This window comes from Myxocyprinus asiaticus, chromosome 30 (assembly GCF_019703515.2).
Source record: "Myxocyprinus asiaticus isolate MX2 ecotype Aquarium Trade chromosome 30, UBuf_Myxa_2, whole genome shotgun sequence".
NCBI lineage: Eukaryota > Metazoa > Chordata > Actinopteri > Cypriniformes > Catostomidae > Myxocyprinus > Myxocyprinus asiaticus.
In genome coordinates this window covers 18,675,668-18,703,530 of record NC_059373.1, presented here as the reverse complement: position 1 = coordinate 18,703,530, position 27,863 = coordinate 18,675,668, and the positions used below count along the sequence as shown (strand labels likewise).

Here is a 27,863-nt window from a genome sequence, read left to right as displayed (position 1 = left end):
CTTACTGCTCTAGTTTTTCAGATACTCAGTCTAGTCTGTCTTTGTGTATCTGGGAAATAAAACTACATGAGCAAGACAAATCATTTTATTTTCAAAGTTTGTGCGTCTTTAGTTATTTTTGGAAAACAAATATTATAAATATCTATCATGACTGGACCACTGCTGACCTTCAAAGGAAACACTAAGAACTCAACATTCCCATCATGCTCTCCTCAAAACAGCTTTTCCACCTGAGGTGTTTCTGCAAAAAGTGAATCAAGACTAACTACACAACACACTCCAGTTCTAATCAATGGCAATAAGAGTACACCTTTAAAGCCTTAAAGGGATAGTTCACCCAAAAATATAAATTATCATCATTTACTTACCCTCATGTTGTTCCAACCTGCATGACTTTGATTGTCTCAGTCACTTCATACAATGAAAGTGAATTGTGACTGTGGCAACATCTCATCTGTGTCCCAAAAAAGAAAAAAGAAAATCATTCTCTCTTTTTGGAACAACATAAGGGTGAGTAAATGATGACAGAATTTTCATTTTTGGGCAAACTATCCCTTTAAAAGTAGGTTCCAATTCATAGACAATTATTATACAAGTAAGCTTCAAAGTGCAAAGACAAAGGGTTGAAGTGTCAGAAAAATTACAATTAATATATAAACAACAGAATGTAAAATGATACAGGGCACTGTTTGGCACTGCAGGCAAAACAGCAGGTTTCAACTATTGTTCTTGTTGCATTCATTGTAAAGGCTCACATAATTAAAGATTTGGTCAGGGGCTATTCTGCTTGCGGTTCTGTGAGGGTGTTGTGGGCTTTTCAGTTCTGCTTTGCTCTGCCCGCTGCTGTCTGGCTTGTAGCTCCTTTACCTCAGCCAGTATTTCTCGAGCTTCTCGCCAAAAGGAAATGGCTTCTTGTAACAACCGCTCAGCGGCTGCCCTCCTGCTCTCATAGTCCAAAGCTTCACTGAGGGGAGAGTCAGTACCCTTCATACCTTTGAAATGGGGTGAGTTGCACATCCGAAAAAAAGCAGGGTCCGTGGACTTCAAATGGGGTGAGTTTGAGCAAGTGGAAATAGGTGAGTCTGAGCTTTTGATGTGGGTCAAATCAATGCATTTCATATGGGGTGAACTTGATTCTTTAGAATCAGGTGAGTCGATGCTCTTCGAACGAAATGCAGTCTTGGAATGAGGTGATTTTGAATCTTTAGTTCGGGGAGAGTCCTTTGATTTTACGTGAGGTGATTCCTTCCCTTTGGAACCAGGTGAACCTTTCACCCTTACTGAGGGTGAGTCAGTGCCTTTGCTGTGGGGAGAGCTATGTGAGCTTGAGCCCTTCGAGTGAGGGGAGTCAGAGCCCCTGAGATGGCGAAGTCGGGGGGAGTCAATGCCTTTCAGGTAGGGGTAAGATCCCATCCTGCCCCTATGGGGCTCCTGTTCCTGGATCTCAGCCAGAAGCTCTTGTGTCCTCTGCAGCCTCTGGGTGATCAGGTCCTGCAGATGACCTGTGGGACTCTGGGCCAGTGTTGCCTGGAGCCCATTCTTCTTGGTAGTTTTTCGCTCTCCTCGGGACAGAGCATCATCCATGGATGCACAGCGGTTGCGGCCCTGAGCAAAGATCTTCTTCCCACTTTGAGGGGTGTGAGACTGGTTTTCTTGGCTCCAAGAGAACTCACTACAGCGGGGCAAGCTGCTGGTTTTCACCTTGTTCTCTGCAGTGGAGGCTGGTGGCCTGGACACATCAGTGCCAGCTCGTCGACGGCTTGGAGCCAGTTTATCAATGCTGACCTGATGGTCCTGCATCCACTCATCATCATCAAGCATAGCAGCATCCAACTCATTCACCAAGTCCAGTGTCAACATTCCATCAGAGGAAGAAGAGGCCTATAACAGGACAACATTAAATACCATGATTGTTAAATGGCTAATTGACCCTTTGACCTCGCCTTACAACGTTATGACCAATCTGACCTTAGCAATTATGGCCATTTTCCATATTATCAGAAAAGCTTTTGCGCTTTTGTTATGACAAAAATCATAATTGTCGATTATTTCCCTTGATGTTGTAATTGCGATTACTTTCAATCAATAGAATTTACAAAACTGTTATTCAGATTAAGAAAAGTTCAAAGTACTATGTACACAGTAGAAAGTGGTAACCTGCAAATGTTTCCGTAAAGCTTTACTATGTATCTTTTAGCCCTCAAGCTGTCAAAGAATAAAACTGCTAATTTCTTGTGGAGGAACACTGTTTTGGTAATTACATGAGCTGAGCTTTGGCTCTGTTTTTCTGCGTGGATGAATCTGATGGTTTGAGGAGTACCAGTGTAACCATCGTTACAGATGATCAACTTATCAGAGCGAATGTCACTAACGACAATAAAACTCGCCCCCTCCCCTCAGTAAATAAATAAATAACAAAAGGAAGAAAAAGATGGACATCCAAAAAATATGAACAGGTAAGTAGCATATCTTCCGCTGTTGTTTTGACTTATTGGAAAATTGTTTTTAAATAAATAGCGTTACAAAAGTTAGGCAACACCGACATTAGAAATAACGATTGCTAGCATTGTCAGATAAAGTCAAACAGTGGAAACAGTGCAAATGGTGGAAATTATAACTCAGCTAGCAGGCAAATAGACTAAAGTAGTAACTAGTTTATAATGGCATTATTACCAGCACAAAGTTTTTTTTTTTTTCATTTTCCTTCCTCGAAAATGAAATTGAAAGCACAGCAGTAACACAATCTATAATGAAATGCCCCATTAGAGTGGCTAATGCTATCTAACAAACTACAGCGCTAAGAGAGTTACCTGGCTAACTATTGGTCCAATAAAATATCTTACTTTTTGAGGCAAAAAAATCTCTGGGTCGATTTTAAATCCTTTCAGATCTCTGAGTTGTCACCACTTCTGAAAAAGCCAAGTCGATGTTGTTTCGTGTTTTATTATTACAGGCTCTGTCGCTTTCCCTTTTTACTTGCAGACTCTTCTCGGTTTCTTTACTTTGAAAACGGGTGATTCCCCAGAGGGTTACCTTTTTTAATGATCCATGGTCAGGTTTGCTCATGTGTTGTGGATACAAACTACTACCACACCTTTCACCGCACATGTACATGTGCTGTAGTAGCTCCGGACCTTCTTTTCTTTACTGACGGACATGAAGTAAACACACACGGACGAATGACGGAAGTATGCATTTTCCTGCCAAATCCATCCGATAGCTCGGGGTAAGGCATAAACATAGTTTGGAAGACGGAGTGTTGGTGTACTTGCTCATTAATGAAATTTTGTTCATTTCTAACAAAAAAATAAATAAAACAATCTTATATAGTGTAGCTTTAAGGATCTATTTCTACCTCATCTAAACCATAAAATTAGTTTAGTTGAATAAAAACCACATGATATTACCACATGAAGCACATTTTTTAGGTCAACATATTTTAAGTTTAGTATGTTGTAGAAACATTAGGAATAGTTCTGTTCACTTACACTTATGTTATCAGCAGGCCTAGACTAAGGGGCCATTTACACGACAACGTTTTCAACTAAAAAATGAAAACTTTTTATGCTTTTTGGCTGTTCGTTTACACGACAACGGCATTTTGGGGCCTGAAAACGCAAACTTTTTAAAACAGGTTTCAAAGTGCAAGTTTTTGAAAACGATGCCGTTATCATCTCCGTGTAAACATACAAAAATGCGAATTTGTGAAAACGATGACGTTATGCGCACGTGTATTACGTGTTCAGTCTATAGGCAAGCGCGCGAGTACTTCAAAACAACGCGCGAGACATTCAAAACTACAAAGGCGGACTACAGGACTGTGTTTGTGCTGCTCAAGATTTTGAGTTTACTGATGCTTCTCCAGTAATGCTGTAATAAAGCAATCTCATCGTCCGTCCAGACAAAATTGCTCGATTCTTTCGCCATCTTCATTGTTTGTATTCACCGCTCTGTGGAAAAATGCTTATGTGCACAGACGCGTAGTGTTTCTTTACAAAGTGACATCGCCAACTACTGGCCTGGCATGCATAATACAGCGTTTTTAGTCGTTTTCGCGGATCCGTGTGAACGAGGATCGTTTTGAAAAAACGTTTCTGTTTTTAGTACATCGTTGTCGTGTAAATGTACCCTAAATGTATGTGCACAGAATTCTGCAGAAAACTTTGCTTTTTGAAGAACTGTGGCATTTATAATTTATAAAAGTTTAATGCATACACGTTGCATGTTTGTTTGTTAAATATTTTGGCTAATTTCATGATGCTTTCAGCTACCAATAAGAGTGTAGTACTCTCGGTTCATTTAAAACATTTTACTATGTTAAAATCCCTTTCCACAGAATTCTACAGATTTTCCCTCAAAATCAGCGCAGCCGCATATTCCGTCTAGGCCTGTTTATCATTGTAATCACAATCAAATGAGACAGTTGACCACAATAAGCGTTTCCCTTGATTAGGATTCACTGTTTCCACAGTTTTTAAAAGATGCTTTGCAATGTCACTGTTCAATGTGATCCATGTAAGAATCATATCAATTAAATTTTTACTTCTTTATGATTAAATTTTACTGAAAATCATGCTTTTCACAGAATTTCCTATGGAACATTTTGTTATAATCTTTGCGAAGAGCTTAGCAAATGGTAATTGGTCTTCATCCCATGAAACATAGACGTAAAAACCTTCAGCAAAGTTTTCTGTCTGATATGACCATCTCTCTGTTCTGCAGCTGTTTTATAAATACTGTAGCTGCATATCGGTTCCATTTCTAATGCATTAAGCAACAACCAAATGCCCGTTAATACATTTCCACTGGCAGACAACAATGTAAACACACAAATAACAACTGTCCTCAGACTCAAAGTCAAAACTTGAATGCCACCCACCACAGCCATAAGATGACCTCGCGTAGGCAAGCGACGGCCGAGTGGGATCTTGGCTCGATCGCGTGTAGGGTGTGCAAGAAGACTCTCCTCCTCAATCATGACCTGCAGAGGTAATAAACTGGAGATGTGATCATTCTCACCATATAGGCTAGTATTAACACCGTTTTATTTCAGCAGCCTTAAATGGATTCTAATTTACACACAACAGGCCTATATGGCTGAAGAGCTATGAAGAGAGTTAGTAAGTGTTAATTAGTCTCACTTTCATCTTATCCAGCAGTTGTTAGAGTGAAAATGAATTTGCAGATTTATAAATAGTAGTGTGATATACACATGTTGCTAAATTCACACAAGTGAGTTTCAATTATTGCAAAATGCCAATATTCTGCAATTGGAACAGAGACAGAAATATTTTTCTCCATAAAGTACGTTTGTTGACATTAGCTTCTTGTAGACAGAAGAAGCTAACGTGAAAGGGTATCACCATATATGCAATTTTACAAAGAAGATTTCACTTAAATAATAGTCTTTATGTAAAAATGTACTGTATATTGAATCCTAGCCCCTTCACCTTTTAAACTTAAACCCCACTTGACTTGGTCATGACAATAAATGTCCAAAAATAAATGCTTGACGTTCGCTCAACAGTGCTTATCCTAAATGCTTTTACTGTATATATCATCCAAATAAACTGTATTTTGGCGGCTTCTGTGTTAATTGTATTTCAGGGCTCTTTTGTAGTTTAAAAAAATTATTGCTAAATCAAAGCATTTCCAGCATCTTATCCAATGGTGCAAAGGAAACCCAAATCGTGAGATGGAGATAGACAAAAGGTGGAGTGCAAGAGGGTTAGCAGTAGAATATACAAGAGAAAGTAAAGAACATTAATATATAAGGATAAAGACACAGACTAGCAAGGGAAAAGAGTGTGGGAGGAGGCTGTAGGAGGTTGGGAAAAGGCATTAAACATCAAAAAATAAACAGAGAGTAGCTGAAATGTCTGTGCTTACTTCATCCAGAGCATGGTTCTTTGCTCTGGTAATAGCTGAATTTAAAACATTGATCCAAGATTCCTTTTCTTCTGGACTCACAGCCAGAAATACGAGATTGGGACTCTAATGGAAAGAAAGGCATTATAATCATAATTAACATAGCCCTAAATTCCATGGTGATAGTAAATAAAACTATAGCACTTTTTCAAGACTTTTCCCAACAAGCATATTGTTCTAGTGCACTGAAACTTTCACTCCTTAAATAATTGCAGAATGCACCGAGCATTGAGCATCGTTGTTCACTATGTTCCTTACTGGAAGTGTCTTCATGTCTTCTGAAGTCAAGTGTAAAATTATGAAGTCAAGGCCTTATTTTCTCTTTAAACTACATTGTTTTATAAAATTTTTTGTAATTATCTTTTATCAATAATGTGGGTAACACTTTAAAATAAGGTTACATTTGTGATCTTTTTCAGATAAAAAAAATCTGGGTTACAGTGAGGCACTTACTGTTAAATGGAAATTAATGGGGGCCAAGTTTTGAACATTAAAATACTCACTGTTTCAAAAGTATAGTCACAAGGCATAAACAATATGTGTGTAAACATGATTTTAGCCTGATAAAATCACTTACTAACATTTTCTGTGTAAAGTTATATCCTGTTAAATTTACGGTAAAAAACTGCCAGCTGTAAAAAATACGGTACCACATTTCAGGCTTTACGGGATGTAATTTTTATGAATGTATATTTTATGGTGCATTACCGTCATTTATATTATTAAATAATAAACTTGATATTTACCTTCTGAAACTATAAAAATTTGCTTTTCACTTTATAATGTATTGTTAATCACCATAGTAATTACAGAAGAGCACATGAAGTTCATCAATAGTGGCCCTTCCAAGAGCAATGACCAATAAACATGTAGAGACAGTGCTCAGTGTCACTCACACAAACACTAAACATCATCAGGGTAACATGTGAAATTAAAATAATGCAATAAACATGACCTAAACTACATCAAATATAACACAGAACACCCCAATGTAGATAAGTGATATTAAAAATAAGAAGAAACAGACCTATTGCCATAAAATATAATGAAATGATCTGGGTCACGCAGGGAATTCTGGGAACGCCCGATTATTGTTTTTTACTGTAATTTTAACAATAATTTACCGTAAAAAAGTACATATACTCTCTTGTTAAACATAATATACATTTTTACTGTTAATTATACAGAAAATCATACATTTTACATTAAAAAATAAATAAATGTGTAAAAAGTTTTACATGTATTGTCTTTTTAAATATAATAAAAATGTTACCGTATATTTTAAGGTAACTACTCATTAACCAATTAACGTTTTTTTACTGTAGCATTTTTACAGTCTTTTACCGTTAAAATTAAAGGTAAATGTTTTTTACCGTGTAGCTAATTTCACAACATAGTTGCCATGATGATGTAATATCAACAAACCCTAAAACCCTATAAAGACTGTAAAAATTACCATTTAAACAACTTTACTGCTCAAATAATATATTAGTTTTAACAGAAGAATGTAAGTATTTTTATAAAATTATAAGCTTCGCATTTCTGCCTTTAAACCCTCCAAAAAATGGCCACATTCTCTTCCATTGTAAGTGCCTCACTGTAACCTCGATTTTTGCTTCTTTTTTTTTTTTTATGAAAAGGAGGGACGAGTCTAAATTAATTTTTGTGATAATCAATATTATGCCACAAATGCTGTCGATTGAGTTTAATTTATATTCCACAGGGCTGGCAGTAATCAGGCCTGGGTGTGTCTAGTCCAGCTGAACCCCATTATGAATGCAGTTTCATAGATTTGGGGATTTAGTAACTAAGGGGGCAAACACTTTTTCAAACAGGCCCAGTTGGTATTGGATAAATTTTTTGCTTCAATAAATAACATTATCATTTAAAAACTGTATTTAATGTTTACTCAGATTGCCTTTGTTTTATGTTAGATTTTGTTTGAATTTTTTAAACAAATAATATGAGATACACGCAAAAACAGAAGAAATCAAGATTTCACAGCACTGTAAATATTACAGGCACTTTTTTCAAGCCTTGTTTTGTTACCTTGTTCCCAGGTTGATGGCAGCGCAGCAGGGTGAATTTACTGTGGTTCTTCTTGCTGTGGCTCTTAGCCTTTCGCAGTTCCTCTGAGCGCTCATACAGTGCCAGGTCAAACACTTCATGAGTCTTTCCATCGTTCTTCATCTGGACACAAGAAGAGCAGCAACAGCACACATTCACAGACCATCACCAAGCCTGAGGGTACACATCATTTCTACGATTAATTATTGGACCAAAAACCTCTAAAAATAAGCTTCTAAAATATAATTTGACTCTCGATGGATGTACTGTTACCTCGTCTTCTACAGCGAAGAAATTAGGTGTTATATTTGATACCAATCTGTCCTTTGAAAATCAAATTTCCAGTGTTTGTAGAACAGCATTCTTCCACCTCAGAAATATTGCTAAGTTACGACACTTGCTCTCTGTTGCTGATGCCGAAAAACTAATTCATGCGTTCATGACCTCAAGATTAGATTATTGTAATGCATTACTGGAAGGATGTCCAGCAAGTTCAGTAAATAAACTTCAATTGGTTCAAAATGCAGCAGTCAGAGTGCTAACTAGAACCAAGAAATATGATCATATTAGCCCCATTTTATCATCGTTACATTGGCTACCTGTTAAATTTCATATTAATTTTAAAATTCTGTTAACTACGTACAAAGCTTTGAATGGTCTAGCTCCACAGTACTTAAGTGGCCTTCTATCACACTATATTCCATCATGTTCATTACGATCGCAAAATTCTGGCCTGTTAATAGTGCCTAGAATATCAAAATCCACAAAAGGAGGTAGATCCTTTTCCTGTTTGGCTCCTGAACTATAGAATGGTCTCCCTAACACTGTTCGGGGCACAGACACACTCACTCAGTTTAAGTCTAGACTAAAGACTCATCTATTTAGCCAGGTATACACCTAATTTATCCATCAACTCACAATTACGCTGCTTTAGTTAGGTCTGCATAATCTATAACTCTGCAATAAATTGAATGGCATCTACGCTAATATTATTCTATTTGTTTGTCTAAGCCTCGGGATTCATATCCTCACTGATATCTGCCTGCATCACCTTGGTCTAATGATAGATTACGCTCTTATAATGGAATACATAGATTATCAATTAATTGCCAACTAACAAAGGACAATGCATCTATGTGAACTTCAGTAGTTAATCCAGGATGAACTTCAAAGACATTAGTCATTAATCTTACAGTTCTTACAAAATCTTTGTTTAAACACTGGCCCTTCACACTTACTTAGTTTAATAATTTTAAACCATGACTTACACTGCACCTAAATAAGTAATATTGGCATTATATTCATGAATTTAGCCAGAGGGGAACTGGCCCCCACAGTGAGCCTGGTTTCTCCCAATGTTATTTTTCTCCATTAACCAACATCTTATGGAGTTTTGTGTTCCTTGCCACAGTCGCCTTCGGCATGCTCACTGGGTTTCTAAATACAATTATTATTTAATTACTTATTTTTATACACAATTCACAATCGTATTTAATCAAACTACATAATGATGACTCCAAAACTTATAGATATTACAGTTTCATTTTCTGTTAAAGCATGATTTTCTGTAAAGCTGCTTTGAAACGATGTGTGTTGTGAAAAGCGCTATACAAATAAAAATGACTTGATTTGCCTTAATTGACAGGATCTGCAGTGTTTTCCCAGGCCCACTGTGCAGACAACAGTGATTCATGGAGGGACATATTGACTTTAGCTAGAAGGACAGCAATAATTAATGTTCAGCAGAAACATGGTGCTGTGAGATCACTAAGGGCTCAATTCATGTAGACAGAACACTAAACAAAATTACAATTAAATGGATACACAAGCATTTATGTTTCAAAAATGCACAATAAGCATCTGTACCCTTGAGAGTTTATCAAAATAAAAAGGACAGTTCCACCAAAAATGTAAATTCTAAATCATTTACTCATTCTCATGTCATTTCAGACACTTAAGAATTTTTGGTCCCACTTTATATGCCCTTTACTTTAAGTACTATGTACTAACGTTTAATACATACAATGAAATGTATTTATTGTGTAACTACATGTTGTTCTGCGAAATTCTCCCAAGATTAAAATATTCTGCTACTGAGGTTGATGTACAGGTAGGTTTAGGAATAGTGTTAAGGATACTAATGCAATTAAAGATGTAATTAAACACAGTACTTTAAATGTAAGTACAATGCAACAACACACATAATAAGTACATAGTAGCTAAAGACAGCTACAAAGTGGGTCTGACTTGTTTCTTCTGTTGAATACAAAAGGAGATGTTACTTAGAGTCTCAGTCACCATTCGCTTTCATTATATGGACAAAAGCTCACATAAGATGTTCCACAGAAGAAAGTCATGTAGGTTTGGAACAACATAAGGGTGAACTATCCAAAAGAGCAAACATTGAGCAATTATAGTTCTGCATATTAAATTGGCCAGATGTTTTTGTGTGCAACATCTACTAAATAAAGCATGCTTACCAACCAGATAATTTGAGATAAAAAAAAAAAATTATGAGGTTTGTAAAATCAGTACATTAACACTTTATTTTTTCACAATGACATATGATTAAATTCAAATTGAAAGTTCAAGAACAGCACAACCCTTACGTTGTAAGCCTTTCAAAGCCTTTCAAAGTCTCTTAAATTTTAATTCAGTCCGTGCCAAATAATACAACATTAAAATTGTAATTGAAAATTGTCACTGTTGCTTTTTTTTCCATCAGAAATCAAGACAGATGTTCCAAACGGTTTTTGGTTAGTTCTGCTCCTCCTCTAATTATTCAGTCAGTGACCCATCTGAGAAAATGCCTCATTTTAAGATAGGTCAGTTCTCATTATAGCTGACTGTGGTGGAATAGTGGTAAATTTCACTGAACCTGAGAAGAACAAATAAAAACACAGTGGTATATCAATTCCCAGAGAGACACAACGAGGGTCAATAAGGTTTCTGCTTAGAGGCCATAAAACTCAGTGGAAGAGATATTAGCATGAGCTATGCAATGTCACAGGGATAAAAAATAGATACAAGTAGACATTTTGGGTCAGAGTTCTGTATTGTTACTAGGCATCACCACAGCAATGGAAATACGCAACAAAGGAATCTGGTGTTGGTGATCTTGAGATTAAAGTAAAAGATCAAAGTGATGTGTGATCATAGACCAAACAGCAAGCACAAGTAAAGCAGTCTGTTTGAAATATATCTTGCTAACTGATTTTAAATGTTACTCCACAACATTATATTCTGGCTGTAATTAGGTCATGTTTGCAGTATAAAAAACCACTTATGTTCCCAATCAAGAGCAAAATCCAGGTAAAATCTTCCCTGTAATCCACATATGGCCGAAGGTAGTCTGTGTAATCTCACACCTTCACCTGGGGTCACACATTTAAATGTGAGTGAGTGCATATTCTGAGAAAGAGTGTACTAGTGATGCTAATATGGGGCAAAAGACCCCTGGAGGAAAAGAGCCTGGCCTCTCTTCCCCACATCAATATTTCACTCCCCCACTGTTGGCACAGCACGTTCCCGGCAGGGAGCCTTCCTGATCTCTGGATTAACCACCTCCAAAAATAACCCACTAACCGACCATCTTTTTCTGATGATGGTAACTCCATCCACAACAAAAATGTAAGAACTAAAACACCGGCTTTGTAAAGAGTACTCCTATGAATTTTACATTCACTTGATGTTTTTTATCCCAAAATCCCAGAGGATTTTCAGAGTAAGGCAGATTTTTAAGCTGCTGTAAATTGGTATTTTATAAGGCTGGATTTGAGCACTTTCACTTTGCTTTGAGCCTTACAACCATAAAATCACTCAGAATGCAGGACTGTAATGCAGTGGTTCTCAACTCCAACAGATGGGTTGCAGGTCTGTTCTGATAGGGATAGACAGCAGCAAAAAAAACACAAAATAAAACATGCTAAATGCATTTAATAAAATACAACTAACCATATAGGCCAATCGTGCATAGTGAGGATAGCAAAATAAAAAAGGCTTTTATCAAACTTTAAAATGGAGGAGAAAATGCTTAACATGTGCTCTGCTGTTGACATCAAAGGCTGTGCAGCCATTTCTACAGTATTTTGATGTGAATTTATCTGTCACTTGAAGCTAGCCAAATTAGGTAGATGCCAACATGGACCGGATTCACGGACATCCTTGAAAACCATGAACAAGGTAAAACGCAACCTCACAGAACCATGTTACTACCTATTACAACTATACCTAATTTTTGCTAAATAAATTTTTTACTTGGCTCGTTGAATGTATCGTGGTAGTTTCCTTGTGAAATAAACACTAAAGGAACTATAACAACATTGACTTATTTCCTTCACACAAATCACGAGTAAAACAGCAGATTATCGGTTTATAAACACGTACTTTTCGCATTGTTCCTCACACAACACCCAATGTTCAATCAATTTAAAAATACATCAAATTGTGCATTAGCTCAACTTGCGATGAAAAGAAGTTCAGAAGAGCAAACAAGTCGATGCATGAGCCGAAAGTGTCATACAAGCACCACAAAATGAAATGATTGCTTTAGCATTGCATTTTTCATCTCACATTTGCTTTTTATGACAGTGTTGTTGAAGTTTAGGGGAGTAGGGAGGTAGGTTTTGTTAAAACTCGACTGAGCATTAATTAACCTTCTAAATCTCATCTGTTTGGGAGAAACTTTTGCTCGCTTTTAGCGCCACTCAGTGGACATTTCACATCGGAAATGCTGCCACCCGTTTAAGGAACCACTAAATATCATTTTTTTAAATGTTGCCACCATTATATAAATTTCATGAGATCAGGCTGGTAAAATTGGTTGTCCAGTTATATCCTGCAAAAATAGATCTGCTGAATCCCTTCGAATCACGGTTGAGCATGTTCTGTAATCTGTGAACCAACTTCCCTAAAATATATCATTTAAATTAACGCCATAAGTAAACCTCACTGAGACTGAGTTATGCAAACTGAAAGATCACAGTTCACTATAGCACAGACTGCTTTTATGACTTGACACTTGGCTTTCATTTATTTTATACACTACTAGAAAGATGCATTATCCTTAAATCACTATTACAAAATGGATAGCACCGACTATGAATTCGGACTGGATGAGCCACGTCAGTGTCATGATTCAATGTTTTGCCTAGTGTTTAGCCTCTGTCTTCCCCTGACTACATTTCCCATAATTCACTGCCCTCCTCACTGCCAACTGTTCCCAATTGTTCTCACCTGTTTTCCATTACCTCATTTATCCTTGTGTATATAATGCCCTGATGTCTGCTCAGTCTATGTCAGTTGTTGTTGTGTGTTTTTCTCCAGTTCATGTACCAGTTGCTATCTTGTTTGTAAACGTTTGTTTTGTTTCCTAGTTCCGAGTCTTGCCTTGTTCCAGTGTTTACCCTGTTTTGTATTTAATTTATTTTTCATTAAACTAGCTGCATTTAGATCACAGTCCTCTCTTGACTTCCTCCCAACATTACAGTCAGAAGCCATTGGGAAATGACTATAAACGCACTCCTGACAGCACATTCTATATTAATGTGCCAAGTTGCTACGTTGTTTGGCAACCTCAAACAGTCTTCAGTTAGTATAATGTTACTTGGTGGAAGAATTCTTTATTCTGATTATTAGTATTCATACGTATATGTAAGTGTTTATTGCACATTAGTGTCTTTTATCAAATTGCTGTTGCTGCTGTTTTATAAAAGCAATAAGCCACTCAAGTCTCTTCATTACAATGATTTTCCCAGGGTTTCTTTTGTCTTGTTACTTTATTAATATACAGTATATCAGTCATACAACTATGTCATACACACTTCATAATCCAAAGTCTTGAAAATGTAATATTTTGGGAAATACTGGCACATTTACAGAGATGTCTGTGAATGTACACTGTGTATAAGTAAATCTTCATCATGTTAACATGTGATCCATTTGCACATATGATGGTCAACCATGGCCATCAACCTGGATACAGTGAACTCCAGAGCATTAATTATTTACACAAGACATATAGAGAAAGCTTGAACAGAGGCACTTTCAGTGGTTAGAAATGCTCAGCTGCCTACATGTATAAACTTCAAGTGATGCACTTAGGAGTCAGAAAGGGTCGTGGCATTCATAACTATTGTTGCATGAGGTGTGACTCTCTATGCTATATGAGTGAGAGCAATCAAAGACTTATGTCAGGTGACATCATTCTAACAAGAAAAAGGCTACCTTGAACACTGGAGGAAAGTTGAGTGCCGTGCATATCGCTGTCAGTACTATAGACAGCCTTGGCAGACAACACACAGAGCCTAAAAGCATCATCACCGAAAGACAGTCCTGTAGCTTACATACTCAGACTGATGCAACCTGCTGACATTGTATTCTGATACTATAAATATATCCTTGGTTGGCTGACTGGTGGATGGGTAAATAGAATGTTAATGATTTTATCTGTGGTTGTTGTAAATAAAGCTCATTTTACAATATTCATTTCACTGAATAACTGGGGTACCTTGTGCATATATGAGAAACACAATAGATTGTTGCCTGTCAAACCTAAATATTTGGAGAATTCAGGAGAGACAGACCATGACGGATCAGAGAAGATCTCTTTCTTTACAGACCTTCTGCTTTTGAGAATATGATCAACAAAAACACATTCAATTACTATGAGCATGGACTAGTGAATATGTTATTTTTTTCAATGTTCTTTAAGAATATAAGAGTAACATATATTCTTCAAAGAGTAACTTATAAGCTTAAACCATGCTTGGATATTTTATGTAGGTCAATGAAGTAACACTTGTTTTTGTTTTTTTGTCCGCATTTAAGTTATTCAAAAATACATAAAAAATGCAATTCACACGAAATAATTACTTGAATACACCTCTATTATGATGAGCATGTTTTCCATTTCTGAGTATAAAATAATTTTTATATTTTTACTTTGGCTAAAAGTATAAACAAAAATGGTCATGTAATCGTCCGGAGAAAGGAAAAATAGTCTTGTTAAAAGCCTTGAAAAAAAGAAATGTTGACATAAGTAGTTTGGATTTTTTCTTTTTTAATATTCTTCTTCTTCTAAAATAAGCAGTAAACAAATGTGTTTTAAAATATTAATCAAAGTCAGGTGGTGACCAACATTCAGGAAGCCATTCTGTTGTAATGTGACAAAAAAACAAAACAAAAAAAACTTAGAACAGAAAGGACCACTTTAGCAGTGGCAGCTCCAGGATGTATTTGTTGGGGGTGCTAAGGAGGGGGCTTAATGGTTCAGAGGGGATGCTAATAAAATAATAAAATTGTATAATGAATGCATAAACTGCAGCTATAAACTCATATCTAAACAACATGCAGTTTCAGAAATCTAGCATTGTTTAGATACAGCACAGCTCCTAAAAAAGACGTGCTGTGCATGAATTTTTTACAATGGTATTCCACATTGCCCAGCTCAGGACACTGTCTCAAATTGTTTACTGATGTTAGTAATATAGCATAATATAATCATCTACTGCCAACTATGACATTCCCAAATGAATACTTTATGAAAACACGCACACACCCACACTACAATAAATGCAGACATATACAGTATGCACAGCTGAAATATGAAATATTGTTCCATTTGAATACCTTGACCTGTACTGTTCAGGCTTGGAGCTGCACGGAGAAATTAGAGCCATCTCGTTTCACTCCATCGCTTCCTGAACATCAGGCTCAAACAGAGTTAAGGACTTGTGTTAATGTCCTCTTCTACACTAATCTGAGGTGTGTCTGAAGTTTGTGGTCTTTTGCTTCATATTAGATAGTGTTCCGTTGTGATCGATGTTGATAATCAACTTCAAATGATCACTAATGTGCGCCTTTGCCGGAGTACATAGCCTAATTGACCCCCCCCCCCACATAATCACTCATGAATTTTTGCAGACAATGCTATAAGTGTTCTTCAAAAATGTGGCAAACGAACATGGACACAAATATAAAAAATGTAACTTGATACGTGTTTTTTTTTTTTTGATACTTTTTTTTTAGTGATTCATATATTAATCACAGAAAAACAAAACATATATACACTGAATCAATATTTAAACCCCACTATTACCCCTCCCCCTCCCCCTCCCAATCCCCAACCCCACCCCAGTGGTCATAAATGATTATAGACACTCCAAAAAAAAAAATAATAATAATAATAAATTATATATATATATATATATATATATATATATATATATATATATATATATATATATATATATATAAACACATATGAATAACTACACCTCTCTCTCTACTGCCCCTCCCAGAGCCCTCCAAAAACGTGAGATATCTGCCACATTTCCCCACAAACGAGTCCAATTTCCCCAGTATTCTAGATGATCCTTCTTCAAAAGCCGCCACCCTCCCCATCTCCGAGCACCATTCCTGAAATTGGGGCACTCCAGCCAACCTCCATTCCCTTAAAACTATCTGTCTGGCAATCATGACACTGGTTAGGATCCAACTCTTTATGTGTCTATTCTCTACATCGATGACCGCCAAATCGCCCGAAAATACACAGTCTGGGGCAAAATGAAACCCAAGTTCCCAATACGTCACACACAAAACTCTGAACCTTCAACCAAAATTCTTGGATCTTAACACACCACCAAAAGACATGGGTTGTGTCTCCATCCTCTGATTGGCATTGGCAGCAGGTGGGTGTGTCTTTAAGACCAAGCCTATACAATCTAGAGGGGGTCCAATAGAATCGATATAAAATCTTGAATTGCATAAAGCACACCATTGCATCTCTAGATGCAGACTTTATGTTTTTTAGAATCCTAGCCCACACTCCCTCCTCCAATACCGTTTAAATCTTTCTCCAATAATCTCTTGATGGAATTTAAAGCTCCGTCCCCCAGGCTCTGAATTAGCAGGGAGTAATACACTGATGCCTCATGACATTTACAAAAGTAGTAATAACCACTCCCAGAGTGTCTGCCGCTTTAGGAGGGTGTATGCTACTCCCAAAAATAGTACACAGCAGGTGGCGCAGCTGTAAATACCTAAAAAACTGAGATATGGGAATACCAAAATGTTGAACCAAATTTTCAAAGGAACTCAACTCTCCGCTCTCATATAGGTCACCGAGTGTAGTAACCCCCCTTACAATCCACTCTGACCAGCATAAAGGGTACTTTTAATACATAATTTTGGGTTCAGTCATATGCTCAAGGCAACATTTAAATAAACATCCGAATTAAACACTCTGGACACTTTTGTCCATATCGAGTGCAAATGCGAGATAACGGGGTGTAACTTAACTTCTCCGATTAGTTTAATAGAAAGGCTTTGCAATGGTGAAATAGGGGCAAGAACTTCCTGTTCAACACAAAACCAGGGAGGGGCTCTCTCAGGTGGAAGCAACCAATGAGCCAAATGTCTGAGACCGAACGAATAATAATAAAACAAAATCTTGGGTAGGCCTAGCCCACCTTTGTCAATCGGCCTATGCACCTTACTGAAATGTAATCTGGGATGTTTACCATTTCAAATGAAGGACTTCGCTATGCTATCAAATTGCTTGAAATAAGAGAGGGAGAGGCTGTATCAGGTATTTTGGAATACAATTCATTTTAAAAACATTAACCTTCCCAATCATAGATCAATGTAATGAAGCCCACCTGCCAACATCGCTCGAAAACCTTTTTATTAAAGGGCCAAAATTAACTCTAACTAAATCACACAAATTTGCTGGGAATAAAATACCCAAATACTTAATGCCCTGTTTGGGCCACTGAATGGCACCCGGCTGAAAAGCTGTTACCAAGCAGTACGCTGTCAGAGCTAAAGCTTCGGATTTAGACCAATGAACTCTGTATCCTGAGAACTTAGAAAAGGAATTAATAATTCTGTGGAGGCAAGGCATAGATCTAGTAGGGTCAGAGACGAATAATAAAATAACATCTGCGTAAAGCAAAAGCTTATGCGCCCCACCTCCCGCCATCACCCCTAGAAAATCATCCTCCTTTCTTATCGTGGCTGCTAATGGTTCCAGGGCAAGACAGAATAATAATGGGGAAAGAGGGCAACCCTGCCGGTTGCCCCTATCCAGAGTAAAATAATCTGAAATTAATCCATTTGTTTGTACCGCCGCTACCGGGTGTCTATAAACTAACTTAATCCATCCAATAAACGTATTCCCAAACCCATACATTTCCAAAATCTTAAAAATAAAATCCTATTCTACCATATCAAACGCCTTTTCAACGGCAAGTGAGATGGCAGCGACTGGAGTCTGATCATTCGCCACTGACCACATGATATTGATGAAACGCCTAATGTTATCAGGAGAGCTACGGCCCCAAATAAACCCCACCTGATCTATATGTATAAGAGATGTCATAACTTTACTTAATTGGTAAGCCAACATTTTTGACAATATTTTAAAGCCTAGCTGGATCAGGGAAACTGGACGGTAACTCTTACACTCGCTTGGATCTTTGTCTTTTTTAAGAATCAGACTGATCTGCAGCGTCATGGTTGGCGGAAGCTTTCCATTCTTTAATGATTCCATATTAACTTCTAGCAAAAGTGGAGCCAATTCTGTAGCATTAGATCTAAAAAAACTCAGTGGCGAAGCCATCTGGCCCCGGAGCCTTGCCTATAGGCAAGGCCTTAATTACCTCGCCAAGCTCCTCCAAGGTTATCTCAGAATCAAGAGAATTTTTTTGCTCATTCATCAATTTAGGGAGTTCTAATGGTTCCACAAAGTTTCTAATATCTTCATCAGTAGAAGAAGACGTGGAACTATAGAGATCAAGATAGAATTATTTAAAAGTATTATTAATATCAATGGCTGAGGTAAATATTATAAAAATAATATACACCAGCAGATTTCACTGAGGGAATGATAGAAAAAGACTCTCTCTTTTTTATATATCTAACCAGAAGTTTTCCTGCTTTGTCCCCCAATTCAAAGTATGACTGTCTTGCCCTGAATAGCCAAAACTCCACCTTCTGCGACAAAATAGTATTATATCTGTATTTCAATTGGGTCAAGTCTCTGAGGCCATCAGACGACATTTGGCGCTTCAGCTCTGCCTCGGCACTTTTAATATTCCCTTCCAACAAGTCGGCTGGAGCGCCCCCATTTCAGGAGTTGTGCTTGTAGATGGGGAGGATGGTGGCTTTCAAAGAAGGGTCATATAGAAGACTGGGGAATTTGGATTTGTTGTTGGGAAATGGGGCAGATATGTGGCGTTCTTGGAGGGTCCTCGGGGTGGAACAGTGGAGAGAGAGGGGTAGTTGTTAATGTGTGTGATTATTATATTTTTTATTTATTTTGTTTTTTTGTTTTTTTGTTTTTTCTTTTGTGTGTATGTACTCATGTGTGACCACAGGTGTGTTTGTTGAGGGTCGGGTGGGGTTGGGGATGGGGAGGCGGAGGTGTGGTAGTGGGAGTTAAATGTTGATTCAGTGTATTTAATGTTTTGCTTTTTTGTGTTTGATGTAGGAATCAATAAAAAAAAAATTGTAATCATAAAAAACAATTCCCTTCCAGCTCCACGAGTTCTCATGCTTTGGATTTTTTGGTGAATGAGGCATACTGTATGATCCGGCCCCTAAGAACCGCTTTAAGTGCCTCCCAAGCCATGCCCACAGAGGACACTGAGGACTAGTTGGTCTCCATATAAACATTGATTTCAGCCTTTAACATTTGTTGGAATTCAGGATTTTGCAAAAGGGATACATTAAAGCACCAACTATATGATTTCCTTTTCTCCATATGTGGCAACACCTCTAAACTCACCAGGGCCTGATCTGAGACTAAAATGTTTCCAATTGAGCAATCAACAACAGATGAAATGAGGGACTTAGATAAAAAAAAAAAAAGAAAAATCTATTCTAGAATAAATCTTATGGACTGATGAAAAAAAAAATGTATAGTACCTACCAGATGGGTTCAAAATCTCCAAATATCTGTAAGACCAAGATTTTTACACATCCTGTGAAGCGTCAGTGTTACTCTACGGAGGGGCCTGGGTAGCTCAGCGAGTAAAGACTCTGACTACCACCCCTGGAGTCGCAAGTTCGAATCCAGGGCGTGCTGAGTGACTCCAGCCAGGTCTCCTAAGCAACTAAATTGGCCCGGTTGCTAGGGAGGGTAGAGTCACATGGGGTAACCTCCTTGTGGTCTCTATAATGTGGTTCGCTCTCAGTGGGGCATGTGGTGAGTTGTGCATGGATGCCGCGGAGAATAGCATGAAGCCTCCACACACGCTATGTCTCTGTGGTAATGCACTCAACAAGCCACGTGACAAAATGCACAGATTGACGGTCTCAGACACATAGGCAACAGAGTTTCATCCTCCACCACCCGGATTGAGGTGAGTCACTATGCCACCACGAGAACATAAAGCACATTGAAAACTGGGCATTCCAAATTGGGGAGAAAAAGGGGATAAAATAAAAAAAATGGGGGCTTACACACTTTTGTATGTTACACACTTCACTATGATCAAGAACTGAGTCCATCAAAAGATTAAAGTCTATTCCCAATATTATATCATGAGGGGTGCCCACGACTTGCAACATCCCTTCAAGATCTACAAAAAAGCCCTGATCATCAACGTTAGATTCGTAAATATTAGCCAAAATATGACTTTGCCCCTGAATTTCTACTAAACAATGACTCTTCCTAATTTATCTTTAATCTGTTTGAGATATTTGAATTGTAGATGCTTACTTATGAGTGTAATGACTCCCCTGCTCTTACTCAAGCCAGCACTAAAGAAAATATGTCCACCTCATATCTTCCCAAATTTTTCAGCTTCCTGCGGGGAAAGATGCGTTTCTTGAAGAAACACTATATCATATTTTTTATGTTTATGAAGAGAAATAACCTTCCTTCTTTTTATGGGGTGCCCCAACCCATTCACAATCCACTTGGAGAGAGACAATCCACTCATATTAACATTTGACATTTTGACATATTAGAAAAAATAAAATTATAAAAGACCACATTCCAACATTAGTGCAACAATCAAACCCCAAACTTCCCCCCAAACCACACAAACAGAAAAAAGAAAAATGTTCGCATTAACCCCGCGCACGACAGCGCCAACTGCCGTCCATCCCTCTAAACTCAAACAGTCCATGTACGCCTACGAGAGTCCCCACAACAACCTTGCCATCGGATTGCTCAAGACTGGTGTTTCTATACAAATTTTGTGAGACAGAATTACATAACAGAAGATAATCTTTAAAGCAAATTCCAGCCGATAGGCGGAATAAACACAAAGAACGTGTAAATTCATCCATATAACTGTCCCGAAGGTTTGTTCTCCACAAAACAAACTCCAGCCACTAGCGAAACCAGAACAAAAAGAAACAAAAAGGCACTCAGTTTCCTCGGATAGCCAAGTGAATGTTCAGTGAGTCGGTCCACTTGGCTGCAACATGAGTACCACAAAATAACTTACTCAGTCCATTGACTTTATTAAGGACATCACTTGTTGGGGACATGTAAATATTTTATGGCCATCCTTAGCATCTATTCTCAATTTGGCCGGGAACATCAGTGCAAAAGTGACCTTCCGTTGATGTAAGATTTTCTTGCATTCCTGAAACGATCACGTTTCTCTCTTGTCGAATTTGCAAAGTCTGGGAACAAGAAAATGCTGTGGTTCTTCCAAGAAAGCCTTCCTTTACACCTCGCCTTGCTTAACACCAGATCTTTATCGGTTGATCTCAGAAATTTGGCCAGAATTGATCGGGGCCTGTCTCCCTCAGTGGATCACCGAGCCGGAACCCTGTGAGCTCGCTCGATTTCCAGCTTATGGCCTGTTATGTCGAGCAGACTCGGAAGGAGCCTGTCCAGGAATTTCACCATATCCCGACCTTCTTCGGCATCAGGAATTCCAACAATCCGGACATTATTCCACCAACTATGATTTTCCATATCCTCCAACTTTTTCCAGATGCACTCCAAATCCACCTTGGTCGCTAGCGGATTAGCAGCTAATTCCCTCACCTATGACTCCAGATAATCGATCCATTTCTCGACATCCCCCACTCTTGTAAACACCTCAGTGAATTTCGTCTCCATGGCAGTGATCGATCGACGTATTACAGCAAAATCCTCCAAGTCAGCAACGACCTTCATCAGCATTGCCAACAAGTTCAACAATTCTCGCAGAATTTCCCTCACTTCTCCGACCAAATTGGCTCCCTCGTCCGCGGCCTTGTCAGGGGCGTCAGCTTGAGCACGAAAGTGTCTTTTAATGTCTCCAGAGCCTGAGGATCTTGACATATTGTCTTCCTAGAACAGTTAAGGATCAGGGTGTATCGAATCTCACCGGTTTATGACATAAAAAGTATTTAAACCAGCAAAGTGCGCAGAGCTCGCCGGTCACACATCCGAACCTCACATGGCGTCACGTCAAGTCGATACATGTGTTTCAAACAATTAAAAAAATATATATATTTCTAATTTATATCATCTCGCACAAATGACCTGTATCTACTGTATATAAAACGACAAATTAAGTACTTTAAGAAAACAACCTTCCAGATATAGATTTGCAAAACCATAACACTTAACTCAAGCTGCCTGCTGCATCAGTGTATGCACAGTTTATGGGCATGCTGTTTGTCTCAGTAAAGTTCATGTTTGAATAATGCACCACTATGAATAGGAACTATTTAAATTTGTTTAGCTCCACTTCAATATAACACTAGCTGTATTTTTTTGTTTGTGTGAGTGAGTGTGTGTCTGGTTTTTCCTACAATGTGGAACAAATGTCCCCACAAGGATAGTAGAACCTGAAATCACCAACACTGGGAGCAGCCAATGTTCCCTAAATGTAAAACAATCTAAGAACAAATTAAAAATAGATATTTTTCAAATAAATTCTTCTTTGATTAGTCCTTTACAAAAAGTTTTTTTTCAAAAGTGGGACTAAGAAGCAAACAGACAGGATGGAGACAATAATTTTGATCAAAGGAATCTGACATGAATTAAGCCACTAATAACTATTATATAAATAAAATACAGTAATACAATAATATAGAATAAAATGTGCCTTAAATGCTTAATTGCAAAGGTATGTAAGATCTGAAACACCAGATAAATCACTATTTCTGTTCATGGATAATCTGGAAGATAAAGCAGGCATATCTGTTTCAGTGCCACTGACAGAACAAAACACATTAATGCAAACTCTACTGGTTGCAGTAACATACAGAGATGTTGGCATGATGTGGTTAGTTTGCGTTTGACAGAGCATGCCATTGGTTTCAGGGCCATGAGGATCCTTAGGGACAGAGAGAGGTGCAGCTGGGTCTTTGATCTTTAAATGTAAGTAATAATGTTGCTCATCCAAAAGGCCGCAGCTGTAAGAATGAGGGATGAGTAAAGGCAGGGCACCAATGAAGTGCCCATACAGTTTCCCATGATGATATGCTGTAATGTGACGGGTCTGTGAATGTGATGAGGGCCTAAAGGCAGCGACAAAAACAAGCTGCTACACTTCCATGAAAATTACAACCATTCCTCTGCACATGCTTCAAGTGAGCAACTGATTCAATTATAAAGATTTGTTGCTCCTACAATAAACCACAAATTCCGAGGGACTCTTCGATCGGCCTCTAATTTCATTATGTGTAAGCAACTTTCTGAACCTTTAGGGATATTTGGTATTTGCTGTTGATACTTGCACAATATCCATGACACAAGCACAGGGAAATATTGATTGTAACCAATAACCTGTTTCAGTATCTACACTTGGACAAGCTCTGTATTGTTTGTGCCACAACTGGATTTCAATTTTCAGTGTTTATATAATATACTTTAGAAAATTACAGCTTGTCAAAGGGATTACTTTAATGATATTGCAAGAACATACCCTTTGGGCAGGAGTTTTTGGCAAACATTCAGGCCCCAAGAATTTCTGACAAAATAATATTTTTAGTTTATGTTTACTTTAAAAATCTGAATGGGTTACATACATACATACATATATTTTATATTAACATTTTACAATAAGATTATATTCATTAACATTTGTTAACTAACAGTACAATACTTTGAAAGCATTCATTCATATTGGTTAATGTTAATTTCTACATATACTAATTTTTTACATTAAAAGTTGTATATGTTAACATTAGTTAATGCAATCTGAATTATTGTTCATTGTTAGTTCATGTTTACTAATGCATTAACTAATGTTAATGAATATAAACTTATAAAGAGTTGCCCATTGTATTAGTTACACTGAGTATTTGAAGTGACCTGTAATAGGCTAATGATGAACACCTTTAATGATCATTATTCAAGAGATAGTTTCGACCCTCAAATCTGATTGGACGAATGACGTTCCACTGTACATTGCATATTTTCTCAAGTAGGTGGCGATAAATAAGAATCTTTTATGTAATGAGTGAGTCATTCAATAATTAACTCAACTGATTAATTAAAAAAGTCGTTCACCACCAAAACAATGGATGTGAATGAGAACGATTCATTCACTTAAAAGATTTGTTCAAAAACACTGATTTGTTTACGAACTAAACAACATTCATAGCAGAGAGCGGAGTTTTGCTTAATGCTTTGGCTTTTTTTGGAACTATTTTCGCTGGCGGAGAAAAAAATGCATTAACTAACTGGTCAGTTTTTGTCTGAAACTTAAGTTAATTTGGCCTAATATTATTCACATATTTGTTGAACTTTTATACGTTGTATAAAAGAGAGAACATGCCTACGGCAGAAATCACAGCCGCGCAGATATACAAACTTTTAAGTTGCTCGTCTGATAGCGCTTTATTATTTAAAGGGGTTATGAGGAATCAAATTTTCCTTGATCTTTTCACATATAAGAGGTCACTGTGCTAAAAAAAACACACTGTAAATTTCACAACTCAAAACTTCCTCTTCGCTGCAAGAGCATTTGTTGAAATGAAGCTGCCAAAACGATTCGTTCTCTACTTCCTCCACATTGTGATGTCTTACTGTAAACATATGCATATGACTGCCTCCACAACAACACATCAATACCTACTTTACCTTATCACTTCTATAGCCCCGCCCAGTAGCGGTGAGCAGTGAGATGGAAAGTAGAGAGCAGGTCAATCAAGAGGAGAGAGCAAATCATAACAGTGGGCATTTACTGTCAAGTCTTAAAGGAGAAGCAGCACCAAAACCGAGCGTTTCTGACAGAGGATCAGAATGAGTGTGGAAAACAATCATGTTTTACAAATCCATTACTTTTTTAATTATTTATTTATTTATTGTGCAAAAAAAAAAAAAAAAAAAAAAAAAAAACTTTACTAATATTAACCTATAAGGTAACCCCAATCAACATACCGAAATAATAATGAAAAAAAAGGCATGTCATGACAACTTTAAGAAAAATTTGCATTTTTTTTATATTAAAGTCTATCTTCTGCATAACTCACCTCTTTTTCAAATATGTACAGATGATCTCCTTTAAGCATCACAAAGCGGTTTTGCCATATTTCCCTGAATATCCCTTTGCCACAGAACCTGCGGATCCAGCCTACTTTGTCCGGTTGCGATGACGGCTGGTTGGCATCTTGAAGACCCTGAATGTTGCAAGAGTAACCCAGTTAATTTGTCGCCTGTCTTACATAATACTGTTGCGTAGTAACACTTCAAAATGCTTTACTGACAGTTTAAGGGTGTGGCCAATTAAATAATCTGTTAATTGGAATAAAAGAACATTACCTGTGTACTACGGCATTTATAATGCACGGGAAGAAGTGTAACCGGTAAATACGGTCTTATATTCCTTATCATAACAAAGGAGTCACTGTTGTTCAATTAATTTAAACCGACTTGCAAAAGCATTCTAAGCAAATATAGATGACCCGAATGCTTGCAATGTATTACATTCAGTCAACGTGCAATAAAAAAATAAAAAATCTATTTTCACGTACAGACTCACTGTAGGCAATCAAATACTCACCCGTTTAACCAAATGGCTTTTCTTCATGCTGTTTATGTGTTTTTTCCAATGTATATTCCGCAATCTGTTCCGATTTTTAGGGAAAAAATATATTTTTGCTTTGCTCTTCTCTCCTTCTTTACTGAAAATTGCTCTCTGCTCCGTGCAGGTGTTCTTATGGATGAGATGAACTGCTGGTTCTCAGAGCTTGACTGCCTGTGTCTACACTGACGGTTTGCAAAACGCGGGCACAGGCTCTCCATTGGCTTGGGTGACTCCCTGAGATGCTGTGGCTTGCACTGAAACAGATTGGTGGAGGTTATTCCCGTATATAGAGCTCGACTGCTCCATCTATTGAACGAGCACAGCTGTCAGAGTGATGCCACGGTGCATGTTGACAGGTTCAGGCGCTTTCTCTTTTTCTCATTAAACTAAACGCATTGCAAATAAGCTTACTTACAAGGTAACGGTCGGATACAGTTATGTTTCAGTTGTATATGGAAAATTAATGTATTCAATTTGTTTATTTTGTTGTTATTATGTGATACAGTAAACAGTTTTTCCCTCAGGCTACCCACCTCATGAACAGTTAAAACTGTCCCATTGAGCAATAATTATGTGCAATACACAGCTTAATCTATTTACATTTATCCAACATACCATACCTCTTCTGCCATGCATTCCCTTGCATCTGTATATAACAGATTTGTATTTGTACATACCCATACGTGTATATATATATATATATATATATATATATATATATATATATATATATATATATATATATACATACATACATACATACACACACACACACACACACACACACACACACACACTGAACAAAAATATAAACGCAACATGTAAAGTGTCGGTCCCATGTTTCATGAGCTGAAATAAAAGATCCCAGAAATTTTCCATACGCATTGATTAGATTAGATTAGGGCCTAATGAATTAATTTCAATTGACTGATTTCCTTAAATGAACTGTAACTCAGTAAAATCTTTGAAATTGTTGCATGTTGCGTTTATATTTTTGTTCAGTATATACATACACGGTTTTCATATTCAACTGTAGGTTATAACAGGATTGCACAATCATAAAACAAAACATGGCAACAAAGAAAAAAATGAAATGACCCCTGTTCAAAAGTCTGCATACCCTTAGTTCTTAATACTGTGTATTGCCCCCTTTAGCATCAATGACAGTGTGCAGTCTTTTGTAATAGTTGTCTATGAGGCCCCAAATTCTTGCAGGTGGTATAGCTGCCCATTCGTCTTGGCAAAATGCCTCCAGGTCATGCAAAGTTTTTGGTCGTCTTGCATGAACCGCACGTTTGAGACAAACGTTTGTTTCCCAGAGTGGCTTGATGATGTTAAGGTCAGGAGACTGTGATGGCCACTCCAGAACCTTCACCTTTTTCTGCTGTAACCACTGGAGGGTCAACTTGGCCTTGTGCTTAGGGTCATTGTCGTGCTGGAAAGTCCAAGAGCGTCCCATGCGCAGTTTTCGTGCAGAAGAATGCAAATTGTCTGCCAGTATTTTCTGATAACATGCTGCATTCATCTTGCCATCAATTCTCACAAGATTCCCCGTGCCTTTAGAGCTCACACACCCCCAAAACATCAGTGAGCCACCACCATGCTTCACAGTGGGGATGGTATTCTTTTCACTATAGGCCTTGTTGACCCCTCTCCAAACATAGCGCTTATGGTTGTGACCATAAAGCTCTATTTTGGTCTCGTCACTCCAAATTACAGCGTGCCAGAAGCTGTGAGGCGTGTCAAGGTGTTGTCGGGCATATTGTAACCGGGCTTTTTTGTGACATTGGCTTCTTTCTGGCAACTCGACCATGCAGCTCATTTTTGTTCAAGTATCGTCGTATTGTGCTCCTTGAAACAACCACACCGTCTTTTTCC

General features: G+C 37.6%; 1 protein-coding gene across 1 annotated transcript; it reads right to left on the bottom strand.

The window, feature by feature from the left end:
• On the bottom strand, positions 1-26,279 carry LOC127421322 (pleckstrin homology domain-containing family O member 1-A-like). The gene is made up of 6 exons (XM_051664324.1): positions 25,962-26,279; positions 25,432-25,578; positions 7,978-8,118; positions 5,890-5,994; positions 4,880-4,981; positions 1-1,881 (listed from the first exon to the last, which is right to left on the bottom strand). Exons 1-6 carry the CDS (start codon positions 25,986-25,988, stop codon positions 772-774), a joined length of 1,632 nt encoding a protein of 543 aa, XP_051520284.1. The 5' UTR covers positions 25,989-26,279; the 3' UTR covers positions 1-771.
• Between the last annotated feature and the right edge of the window lie 1,584 nt (positions 26,280-27,863).